The sequence below is a fragment of the Egretta garzetta genome, unplaced genomic scaffold (assembly GCF_000687185.1).
Source record: "Egretta garzetta isolate BGI_Z169 unplaced genomic scaffold, ASM68718v1 scaffold154, whole genome shotgun sequence".
Taxonomy (NCBI): domain Eukaryota; kingdom Metazoa; phylum Chordata; class Aves; order Pelecaniformes; family Ardeidae; genus Egretta; species Egretta garzetta.
Window position 1 is genome coordinate 5914057 of NW_009259600.1, and position 12241 is coordinate 5926297.

A 12241-nucleotide genomic window follows, 5' to 3' on the forward strand; every position below is an offset into this window, starting at 1 on the left:
ATGATGGCAAGCTGCTGCGAGCGCATCTTCCAAGCGGTCTGCACTCCCCCTTGGCACAGGAGCCACGGCAGGGGCGGCACAGCCAGGCTATTGCAGAGGAGCAGTGAACAGCAGAAAGGCAGAGCTAGTGGGGAGATGTTGGGACATTTGGGGGTTAGAAGAGGCTCTAGAAGGGGCAAGCTTAGTGAATGAGCACAACTGACATGCCATGACAGGCACGCCACGGGCTTTTGCTCTCCGAGGCATAGTGCTGCAGGGTGTTTCAGTCAAGATCCTGTGTATACATGGGATAAAGCATCTTTAGCAATGATGCTGGATACCATGGTGCCCTGAATTGTGCTGGGGAAAGACCCATCACTGCTTTAATTGTATTCCATCATGCAGAGCTAGAGTGAATAATGCCATGAGCAGGCCAGCAACTAATTAACTGGTTTGCTATAAAAGGGGAGGGTAATGCTTATTTTCTTCCACCTGGCCTGTCTAGATGAGACCTTGTTAGGAAGAAGAACAAGTAAGAAAGTGTGGGCAGGCCTGCAGGTCCTCGCCGCTGTGTGCCAGTGGGAAAGCAGAGGTGGAAGAGAGCCCAGGATGACACAGGAAGTGTTATTTGAAAGAAAGATACCTTAGGACAGCACTAGGAAAACAAGGAAAAGAAAACCCCTTTGAAGTTGACTAATCGTCAGTGTGTCTGAGCAGCAGAGTGAGAAGTGAGTCAGTGTAAAATATTCAACGAATCATTTAAATTTGAATTGAAGGAACTCAATGGCTCCATTATGACTTTCAAGTGGAGAAAGAATTCCTTGAGGAAAGACGTAAAAAGCAGTTATTGATATAACATGAATATCTTTTCCCATGAAGGCTAAAAAGTGCTATATATGTCAGAAAAAACAAGAGGATATCAAAGGATTGTCTCATTTACATAAACAGTGTGTTTGGAATCCAGAAATACCACCCCCAGGAGTTAATTCTACAGGTTTATATGGGAAGTCAATGCCACTCCAAAGAGCAGGAGGCTGAGTTGGAACCTGATGCCCTGGGTCTGCTCCAAGCCGTTCAGCAATTCTTGGCTGGACACATAGGTGCACAGTTACATGGCTAATTACTTCCGTTCCATATGGAAATTAGGAGAGGGGAAAATGATCATTATTATCCATTTGAGCACATGGTTACCTGATTTCAGTGTGTGCCTGCAGTGCTCTGTATGCAATTGCACTCTCAGTTAAACAACGTCTGGCTTTCTGTACGAGGGTTAGTCCAGACTGAGCTTGAAGCGATATCCTCACATCACACTTAATAACATGATTGGGGTGTTAAGAGATTCTGGATGATATGTGTAAATCAGTATGTCAGACACTGTCAAAACCTGCTAGGTCTGAAAATGTATTGACCAAGCTCTGTTTGAATTGATCGGTACTTGCTGTACTTGATCTGTTTTTGCTCAAAAGAGAGAGGCTTTGAAAGAACGGGCTAGTTCAGGCATTATCACAGAATCACAGAATCCCAGAATGGCAAGGGTTGGAAGGGACCTTGAGAGATCATCTAGTCCAACCCCCTGCTAAAGCAGGTTCACCTAGAGCATGTTACACAGGACTTTGTCCAGATGGGTTTTGAATATCTCCAGAGAAGGAGACTCCACAACCCCCTGGGCAGCCTGTTCCAGGGCTCTGTCACCCTCAAAGTAGCGAAGTTCTTCCTCAGGTTCAACTGAAACCTCTTATGCTTCAGTTTGTGCCCATTGCCCCTTGTCCTGTTGCTGGGCACCACTGAGAAGAGCCTGGCTCTGTCCTTGTGACATCCGCCCTTAAGATATTCGTAAGTATTTATGAGGTCCCCCCTCAGTCTTCTCTTCTTCAGGCTAAACAAGCCCAGCTCCCTCAGCCTTTCTTCGTAGGAGAGATGCTCCAGTCCCCTCATCATCTTTGCATCCCTCCTCTGGACTCTCTCTAGGAGTTCCTCATCCTTCTTGAACTGGGGAGCCCAGAACTGGACACAGTACTTCAGGTGGGGTCTCCCCAGGGCAGAGTAGAGGGGGAGGATAACCTTCTTCGACCTGCTGGCCGCACTCCTCTTAATGTGCCCCAGGATGCCATTGGCATTATATTTGGAAGGGCAATGAAGTGCCCCAGCCCTTAGGGTTAGAACTTGGGGTTTGGGGGCTGGAGTTTTTGAGGGCTGTTTGGTTTTTTTTTTTCCTGCAAGTTTCATGACATTTGGAGTATTTTAAAGTCCATCTCCATGGACTCCCCTGACAAGGTGGACTCTGAGGGGGAAGTCCTCCTGCTGAGGGCAGGGAGAGGCAGTCACACCTGGCAGTGAGGAGTGGTCTGAAGGACATCCTCCAGTTTCTGTCTTTCCACTCTGCTTTTACATTTTAAGAGAAAGGTTCTCAGCTTTTTGGGTGTCAGGATGATCTTGACAGCCAGGGACACTAAAGAAACAAAGAGCCAAAGAACCTGCACTGCGTTTAACTTCACTGTGTTGGGATGTTGTTGCCTTTAAGGTCACTGTGGGGTGAGTTCAGGACAATCTGTAAGACTGACAAAGGCCAGATCAGAGATGGATGCTGCAGTATGTGCACTCCTTCATCCTCCTCATCCTCCTCACGCTGGGTTAGACCTGACTGTGCAGCCTCCCTAAGAGCGCAGCAGACTTGAAGCAGGAGGATGTCCTACTCCACTGATAAGCAAAGACAATTTCAAAACAGCATTTGCAAGTTTGGCTGATAGTGGACTCATTTCCTTGACAGCCACAAATATGTTTCATTGCCTGATCTTAGCAGAAGTCAAAATTCACTTTGACATCCCTGGGCAGGGACCTGGTTAAGCTGAAGCCTGCATCATACCACAGCGGTTTTACCCTGGTAATTCTTCATGTCCCAGTTACACGCAGCATCCACATATCAGCATGTTGCTAGCAACTCGCACATTGCATTTACAGCAGCGGGTGATTTGCAGTGAAGGAGAATCACCAAAAGACCCTCTTTGCTAGAGGGAGTACAGCGACTACCCCACCAGCAGCTGGAGTAACACACCATGTGGCAGAAGTCCCTCCTTCCTCTAGGGAAACAGAGCTGAGCTGGTTCTTGAAATGACAGACGGCATACCTTCAAGGTGGGGTTGACCTATGCTCAAAGCAATTCCCATCCATCCACATACCTTCTCAGCTGTGTTTGGTGCCCCTTTCAAGCAGGGCCAACTAGGCAGACCCACACAAACGTAGGTGCCACTTCCCCATGCCTGAGAAGTCACTAGCTCTGCAGTGGTGACGTTGGCCAAGTCACCTGCACGTGGTTGGTTACTCCTCTGGTGTCTGCCTGTAATTACCCATCCCTGCCCGAAAGAGCAGGCAAGCTCTCCCGCAACTCACAGGAAATAATTACAGAGCAGCTCACCTTCCTGCAGCACGAAGCTCTTCCTGATACGTCCCAGAGGCACCGGCACCATTACTCATGGGGGGTGACGTTTCCCAGCGTGATTCTCACGACCTGGCTCAGCCATCCAGCCTGCTCCCATCTGGGGCTGGTCAAGCCCAGGACAGCACATCGATGCTGAGGAGTTGGGCAGGGAGCAGAGGAGTGGACGTGGCTCTGGCTGTGGGAAGCAGCCCATCAAGAAATGCTTGTTTAACACATGGCAGATTAGCTTGCCTCAGGAGTGGGCTGCTTCTGTGAATTAAACGGCTCCTCATGAGTCAAGAGCCCAACCCTCTATTATTGTGTATTTTCAAAAATTGCTGAAAAATAGCAGGCATTTTGGAGAAGCTGTTTCACACTGGTGTGGCCCCACTTCCCATTTACTTGACTTGTTCCTCTGCCACCTCCACAGCTCACCAGCTCCATGCATGGAGCAGCTGGAGGTGGCCCAGTGTGATGGCCACCCGGAATAGGTGCCCTCCCCCCCAATCCTCCCCCTGTAAGGGAGTGAAAGGCAAAGGCTGGTGATCTCTCATGCCAGCTTTGCTGGAGAGACGCCTTCTTAGCAGCTCCGCCTGCAATACTCTTCATTCTCTTAACCTGGAGATGTCTTGAGTCTCCCTCGTTGCTCTGCAGGAGCAGATGCAGATCTCTGGTGGAGACCCAGCAGCCTCAGAAATGCTCTTTACCTGTTTATGGTGATGCCTGAAGACACAGTACCTGCCTTCAGGGTGTCAACCTCACACCAGTGGCAGAGAGTGAGCTTACATGTTGTCCTTGTCCGGTGATATGTGGTGGTAGCACACAGCTGAGGGGCTGCCCTCACCCCAGCCCATGGGTAGGCTAGAAGAAGCTGGGGAGTGGGACCTTCATCCTTCACCTGCCTCTAGCCCTAATCTGTGGGAAGAGGTGAACCACGCCTCACCCCCCACCCCCCACCCCCGATGGAATCCCTGGCCACCATCTCTCTCACATGGCACCGCACGGGCTCTTTTTGTTTGGGTAGTTTAGCACGACAAACACCACAGTATGTAGAGTCGCCCATAGCCCGTTGTCACTCCCAGGGCTCACGGAAGTCCCCGTGGCCTTGCGAGCTGATGCCCACAGAGTGATGAGCTCGGTGTATGGGCTCAGCAGTCTTTTCAGGGCTGGGGGAGTTTGACTGAGAACTGAGTTGTTTAAGATATCCTTAGCTGCCTCACCAGTCACCTACTCACCATGACGTTGCAGAAGATGACAACCACACTGTGGTCTTTTCAGAGAGAAGCAAGACTGTGAGAGAAGGCTGGAAGGAAAGGCAGAGAGAAGGTAGAGAGAGGCAAGACCCACATTCTGGATGGTTTGGAGTGTTTAGCTAAAAACTGAAGCTGGTTTATAGGTCATCTGTTTACCTCCCTCCAGCCTATTGATCTATGCCAGACCCAGGCTCAGAAGGACTCACAGCACCTCCATTCATCACAGCATCCCAGACCGCTGGCTTGGCATCTGTAAGGAAAAACTTGCTCCATCCAATCTGCCACTGTTGTGGTGTCAATATTAAGTCACACATTTCCCCCTAAAAGGGTGGTTGGTGGCAAACCTTATCACAGACCTCTCTCCAGCCTACTGAGCTATGCCAGACCCAGGCTCAGAAGGACTCACAGCACCTCCATTCATCACAGCATCCCAGACCGCTGGCTTGGCATCTGTAAGGAAAAACTTGCTCCATCCAATCTGCCACTGTTGTGGTGTCAATATTAAGTCACACATTTCCCCCTAAAAGGGTGGTTGGTGGCAAACCTTATCACAGAATCACAGAATCGCAAGGGTTGGAAGGGACCTTGGGAGATCATCTAGTCCAACCCTCCTGCTAAAGCAGGTTCTCCTAGAGCATGTTACACAGGACTTCATCCAGGCAGGCTTTGAGTATCTCCAGAGAAGGAGACTCCACAACCCCCCTGGGCAGCCTGTTCCAGTGCTCCGTCACCCTCAGAGTAAAGAAGTTCTCCCTTGGGTTCAACTGAAACCTCTTATGCTTCAGTTTGTACCCATTGCCCCTTGTCCTGTTGCTGGGCACCACTGCAAAGAGTCTGGCTCCGTCTTTATGGTTTACCCACCTGGGCAGGTTGCTCGCTTCCCAACCTGTCCCCTACTTCTCTCACTGTACTAGGAGCAGGTGGCATCAGTAATTCAGGGATTTTTATTAGTTTTGCTGGGTTTTATGCACCAGGCTGAGGTGGGATCTGACTCCTTTGAACCATTAAGATCACGGGTTTCTCTGTAATGCCAGCACCCAAAGGGAGTGCAAGCCTGGAAAGGGATACCAGGCACATACCACTGCCATCGTTTGCCAAGAGAGCCAGATCTGCCTTTCTCCTCTGAATGCTTTTGAGGTCCCTTTCCTAGAAATGACACCCACAAACAGTGAACTCTATGGAGACACTACTGGAAATGATCATGTATGACTGAGAATGCTGAAACTAAGTTTATAATACTCAACTGCTGCAATGTGCAAACAGTGCTAAATGCTAGAAAGAGGCAACAGCCACCTTCCAAAACTGTCTTCAGGTACATAGGATCAAGCTAGTCACTTGTCACAGCCAAAGCAGGTGCATGCTTCTGCTTGACCCCTAGGAAGTCACAGTAAGGATTATCGCCACGTAGGTCTTCATAGAAAGATCATAAAACATAAGATAAAAAAATTACTATTAAGTTGACTAGTCTAGCCACCCTTCCATCTCTTACAAGTGCAAAGTGAATGATTTGCATGGGGAAGACCAAAAGTTTGAAGTGTGTGGGGTTAACTAAAAACAGCAATAGAGGCATGACAACCGCACGCCACCAGCGCACAATTCTTGCATAGCTGCTGCACTGAAGGGAAACAAGGCTACAAATTACTTTCAGAGCTGTATATTTCCTTTTGGTTTAAAAACTACAGCCTGGTTTTCAGATCATTAAAAATTCATCCTGCCTGCAGATAAGTTTTTATGATTTTTAAAGACTGGTTGAAAATATAAGTGAAGATATGCAGTTGGTGTGACAGTGCCCTCGGGGATGAGCAGCTCTGTGCACTGGTGTTTTGGGAAGTCTTCGTACACCAGCGCTGCTACCCCTGGGTTAACTGATTCCACAGAGGGCACTCACTGACATGGTGTTTCATGCTGCTGCAGGATTCCCTGGGAGGTTTCGGGACATGGTAAGGCAAGGAAAAGCAGGCACTATTCCCGAAGCAGGGCCACCGCACGCCAGGAGCAGTGCTGCACGCTGTGCTTCAGCTTGTGATGGTGGGACGGGAAAGGGAGCAGAGGAGGAGAGCAGCAGCTCGGCAAATCTCTGCTTGGCTGATTTGTGTCCAGAGACACCTCCTTATCCTACATAGGGTGGGTGGTGATGCCCTCCGCGCTTATTTTGCGTGCAGGTCCCTCTGCTCAGTGCTCAAGGTCACGGGCCATGCTGATGCTCTCCAGGTGTGGGAATGAACTCCCTGGGTGAGCATCCCTGTGGGGGAAAGCTCACATCCCTGGCATAAAAATCATCCCAAAGGAGGCAGCACCCCACGAGCACCCCTGCCTGCAGAGCCTCCCCCCTCTCCTGCAGGGCACGTGGTGAATCCTCAAACCCCCTGATTTCATGCGCCAGGGAGGTTTAACTTCAAATTGTTTTCAGGCTGTTGCTTTTGCTGCAGAAATTTTGTTTTGACACACGTCCTTGTGTTTGGCATATTTGTTTCATAATGGCTCCTGCGGTCCGTACCCCCAGGACTCTGACAGGAAGATTCATCTCGATGCCTGGTTCGAGTGGTCTGCTCCAGATCTCGTCTCTTCAGATGGGACTCGGCAAACAAAACTTCCTCTGTGAAATAAAGGATTCAGACTCTCACCATGCAAGAGAGGCCTCCTGAAAGACTCTTTCATGTGGAGCCAAAGAGACTAGAGAGCGTCGGAGTTTTAAAGACAAAATACTGCCGTCAGAAAGGTATACAGACTTCATACAGGAGGGACCCTTCATGTGTTGGCAGCCTTTGAATTCCGCGTTTAAATAAAAGATTTGTCTTTAGACTGAAAAAGTGAAGCTGTTTATGAGTAATAAAGTGTAATGCTTTTTTTTTTTTTCCTGGACGAAACTGCTATTCAATATAAAATTAGCTGGCTCTTTTGATTTATTGAAAAGGCAAACTCTTGTTTCGCCTTGGGAAAATAGCACATCATCCAGCTCACCAGGTTGCAGATTCCTGAGAGATGAGGGTGTTGGTGCTGCTGAGGCTGGGATTAGCTTTCATGTCACCACCCAGTCTGAGGGAGTACGGTTCATGTCTTGGGCTACAGCACTGACCAGAGATGATGGGACCGAAGCCGATGGTGAGTATCATTGCTGGGAACTGGGGGTTGTTAAGAAGTTTTGCACTGTACATATTAAGCATTTGGCTTTTAACAAAGGTTTTTCATTGCTGGTGTATGTGAATGTAATTAGGTCTATAAAGCTATTTTAATGTTTTAATTTATTCTTACATACGATACACCAATGTTTGAATGTCAGCAATGTCCAACAGGAAGCCTCACGTAGTTTTGTCCAACCTGAGGTGTGTCCTGCTCCCTTTTGTGGTTTTTGGGGTCCCCCTTTCACACTCCCCACTCGGCCACCAGCAGGTCCGGCTCCCTCCCCACAGCCAGCAGGCAGCCCCATGGTGGCAGCAGCCCCGGGACCACCTCAGCTTTGCCTCCTTTGGAGGTTGCAGGAGATATTTTCTTGTCTGGGGCTACTTGAGCTTTTGGGCACAGCTAATAATTGTGGAAGGTGCTTCCTCTGTGGGAAGGTACCAGCAGAGTAGAGCAGCTCCCAGGTTCCTGAGGCGTCTTCTCCTGCTCTCTTAAATACACAAGGGCTATGCATTCCTACTGATGCTTGATCCACTGCAAGCCCTTAAAGACCAGATTTCCCTGAAACATGAAGCACTCCCCTCTCCTGTGGTCTTCTCTTAGTTTTTATAGCAGTATTAGACCCAGGAAGTTTTGGTGTCACTGCTGCTTGTGATTAAAGCACACCGCGGGCACACAAGATCTGCAAAGGTAGAACTGTCAGCTCAGATAAGTGCTTGCAGCAGTGCCCGGAGTACGTCCAGCGCGTGTGCCCTATCTCCTTCGCTGTAAAATAATTGCGGGATGCGGCATCCTCTTAGCTGTCTTCCATCGACTGAAATCCTCATGTCACCCGCTCTTGCCAGGGCAGCGCCTTGTTCTGACACACGGGCAGGTGAAAGCCGCAGGGTAACATCTGTAAGGCGGGGAGGCAAATACCTGGGGCTGCTTTTCTTAGTGCTTTATTTGCTTAATATGGTGCAAGAGTACAACATAAATGTTTTTGAAGGTGCATGTTCTCAAAGTGTTCCCAGAAGTACCTCAATTGCAGCTGTCAGTAAGGGGTGTAAAGAGAACCTCCCATTTCTGCACATTTTAAACCATTTTCTATGTCTTTCCTATTAAAAATAAAAAGCAGAGAGCTAACAGGCAGAGGGAGAAGTTCCTGATGGGAGCAGCAGGTTTGCAGTTGCATCTGAAACTTGTAGCCACTGGAGAAAACCCCAGGAGAAGGGAGCCGGCAGGGAGGGGAGGTGGGGTGCTCCGCCGGGGAGAAGCTGTGTGGGAGCTGCTGCGAGCACCTTGCCTTTCCCTGGCACTCACTGGGGGACGGTGGTGCTCCGAGGGTGCTGGCGCCCGCAGACCAGCCTGACGCATACTCAGGCCAAGGCTTCTGGCAGCCTTGGCCTAACGCCACGCTGGGTTTCAGCAAAAAATGTGTGTAGGCATCGCACATCCAACGCCTTGTACAAAGCACTTGCAAAAGGAGGAAAAAACATAAAGAGCAATTGCAGCTCTCCTTAATTTACACATTTTCTTTAAGGCTGTGGTAAACAGCAGCAAAACGGCAAGGAGGGGAAGGCTGCAGGGGGCTGCAGTTTTGCAGCAGGTTGGCAGCAGCCCGCTGCCGGGTGAGCATTTCCCTTCTCCCAAGGCAGTGGTGGTCAGGACCTGGGAATGGGAATCCCCATGAGTTCCAAGAGACCACGCTTAAAAGCTTGAGCAGAGACCTGGGCTTTGTCCATGGGGATTTCTGTCTGGGAGTGGAGAGGGACGGCGTGCGTTCCCACTGTGCTGGTGTGCCCGGGCAGGAGAGAGGGGGATGGCGTGGGCAGCCGTGCTGAAGCAAGATTGTGCATGAAACTGCACCCAAGTCATGCTCCTGATGGCCCACAGCTCCACTGCCCAGCCATTGGACACATACCCCTGCCACAGAGATAAGATGAGAGGAAATAGCCTCAAGTTGCACCAGGGGAGGTTTAGATTGGACATCAGGAAAAATTTCTTCACTGAAAGGGTTGTCAAGCATTGGAACGGGCTGCCCAGGGAAGTGGTGGAGTCCCCATCCCTGGAGGCATTCAAAAGAAAGGTAGACGTGGTGCTTAGGGACATGGTTTAGTGGTGGACGGGTACAGTTGGACTCAATGATCTTAAAGGTCTCTTCCAACCAAATGATTCTATGATCATTTCTTGGGGGGCCCCAAGCCCCTCAGCATGTCCCCCTGCCATGGGTTCCCCTGGTCCACGGGTGGGAGCTGCAAAAGGGGGTGCAGTTGTGCATGGACCCGGCCTGCGCTTCCCATGGTGACTGTGGAGTTGTGACACGTCAGCGGGCCCATGATGTCATAAGGTGCCCACTGGAAGGCTGCAAGAGCACCTGCGGCTCCGCTCACGCGCTCACCTCCAGACGAAACTCTTGAGGCAATTTTTCCCCCCCAGCGAGTGCAGGCTGCCACGGCTGCACTCCTGCCCTCATGCACTTCGCAGCGTGACGATGTCGTTGCACGATCGCCTTTTGGAAGATGCCAGGCAGGATTTCAGGCAGGCGGAGAGAGAGATGCAGAGGCAGATGAGGCTGCTGGACCTGCACGTGCGGCAGCTCTGCGAGGAGCTGCCTGCGTCCTGCCCCCGCAGCCTGGCCTTGCACCCCTGCTGCCTGCACCAGCCCGGCCTCTGCCCCTGGGAGGGAAGGGCCCTCACCGCAAGGCTGGATGTGGAGCGAGAACTGGGCAGGTAACAGATATTTGCCTGCTTTCTATGGGCGTCTGCATCCTTTAAGGCAGGATGAAGGGAGGTTTGGCATCGGTATCGGGAGCAAAGGTGGAAACAGATAAGCAGTATGGGAGAAAAATAACCATTTTCGGAGAAATGAGTTGAAAGGAGAATGGGAGGGCACAGCTTGTTCAGCCAGGCAGCCTGAGAGGAGCCACGCAGGCAGCGCCTGCACCAGAAAGGCTTTGGACTATGGTGTTGTGACATGAATCATCTCACAAACTGTGTCTAAAGTACACAACTAGATCCAAAGCCGTTCAGCTGTGGAACAAAGTCCATCTTCAATGTAAATTCAGTTTAAGTCTGTTAAACACATAATTATCTTCATCAGTAGCCAAAATGTGCCTGGATGCAGTGGGGTGCAGCACGGGTGCACCATGGATGTGTGTCCCTATTTTCCCCCTTTGTACGATAAGAGAAATAAGCATCAGGGTTTCTACATCTCAATTTTGACCACTGTGTGATGATTTTATTTTTTTAATGGAGTTCAAGATTGACTCTAGTAGAGATAAAACCCAAAAGTAGCCCTACAGGAAGGGAGCTGTGGAATGATAAAACCATACCCTTCGGGTTAAGGCACAACCAAACATTGAGAGACCAGAAGAACTAAGAAGCCCCTTGGTCATCAGCAGCAGTGAGAGTCTCTTGCTGCATTTGTGGCATTGGTATTTTCTCCCCAAATGCAAACTTCTGTTTGAGTTCTCTTATGTTGTGCCTGGAGATGATGAGACCTTCATCTTGGCAATTAAAAAGGTGACATTTTCGCTACCATTAGAGCAGCAAGTATCAGCCCACGGTCTGCCACATGCATTACCTAGTGGGTGCAATCAAGTTAGAGGAAAAAGGAAAAAGCCTGACCGCTGGGTTAATTTTACACTTCAGCAAAACTGAAAGTTGCTGTGAGGTTATGTTAAGCTTACCCAGTGACCGTGGCTCATGCAGGGCTGTCAAGCAGCAGATTTTGGATCTGGGCTCCCAGGTGCTATGGTGGCTGCTGTCCATGTCCAGATTTTCATCAGTGCATTGGGTACCAGAGATAGGCAGGCACAGCATCCACTTGCAGAACTATTGCACACCAAAATCCCAATGAAGGAATGGAAATTCAGTCTGAATGAAAGCCGGGAGGTCTTTGAACAGGCTCTGGGATGCCAGGGCATGCTCTCCCTGAGTGCTAGGCCCCCAGCCCTGCCACGTTCAGGACAACTCCCAGGTTTTAACACAAGTCCATACAGCTGCATCTGAAACCACACCACAGCAGGATTTCAGCCCATTGGGCTGGGAAATTCATAGAATCATAGAATGCTTTGGGTTGGAAGGGACCCCTAGAGGTCATCTAGCCCAACCCCCCTGCAGTGAGCCAGGGACACCGCTAACTAGATCAAGTTGCTCAGAGCCCCGTCCAACCTGGCCTTGGATGTTTCCAGGGATGGGGCCTCCACCACCTCTCTGGGCAACCCATTTCAGGGTTTCACCCCCCTCATTGTCAAGAATTTCTTCCTTATATCCAGTCTAAACCTACCCGCCTTTAGTTTAAAACCATTACCCCTTGTCCTGTCACAGCTGGCCCTACTAAAAAGATTTTCCCCATCTTTCCTATAGACCCTCTGTAAGTACTGAAAGGCCACAATCCTGTCTCCCCTCAGCCTTCTCTTCTCCAGGCTGAAAAACCCCAACTCTCTCAGCCTGTCCTCAGGAGAGGTGCTCCAGCCCTTGGATCATTTTT

At 50.0% G+C, this 12241-nt stretch overlaps 1 protein-coding gene across 1 annotated transcript in view; it reads left to right on the forward strand.

The window, feature by feature from the left end:
• Positions 1 to 9973: 9973 nt before the first annotated feature.
• ODF1 (outer dense fiber of sperm tails 1) overlaps positions 9974 to 12241 on the forward strand; it is a 5250-nt gene continuing 2982 nt past the window's right edge. Inside the window, exons 1-2 of the mRNA XM_009638315.2 lie at positions 9974 to 10050; positions 10186 to 10479. Of these exons, the coding sequence (XP_009636610.2) occupies positions 9974 to 10050; positions 10186 to 10479 (371 nt within the window). The remainder of the gene's footprint in view (positions 10051 to 10185; positions 10480 to 12241) is intronic.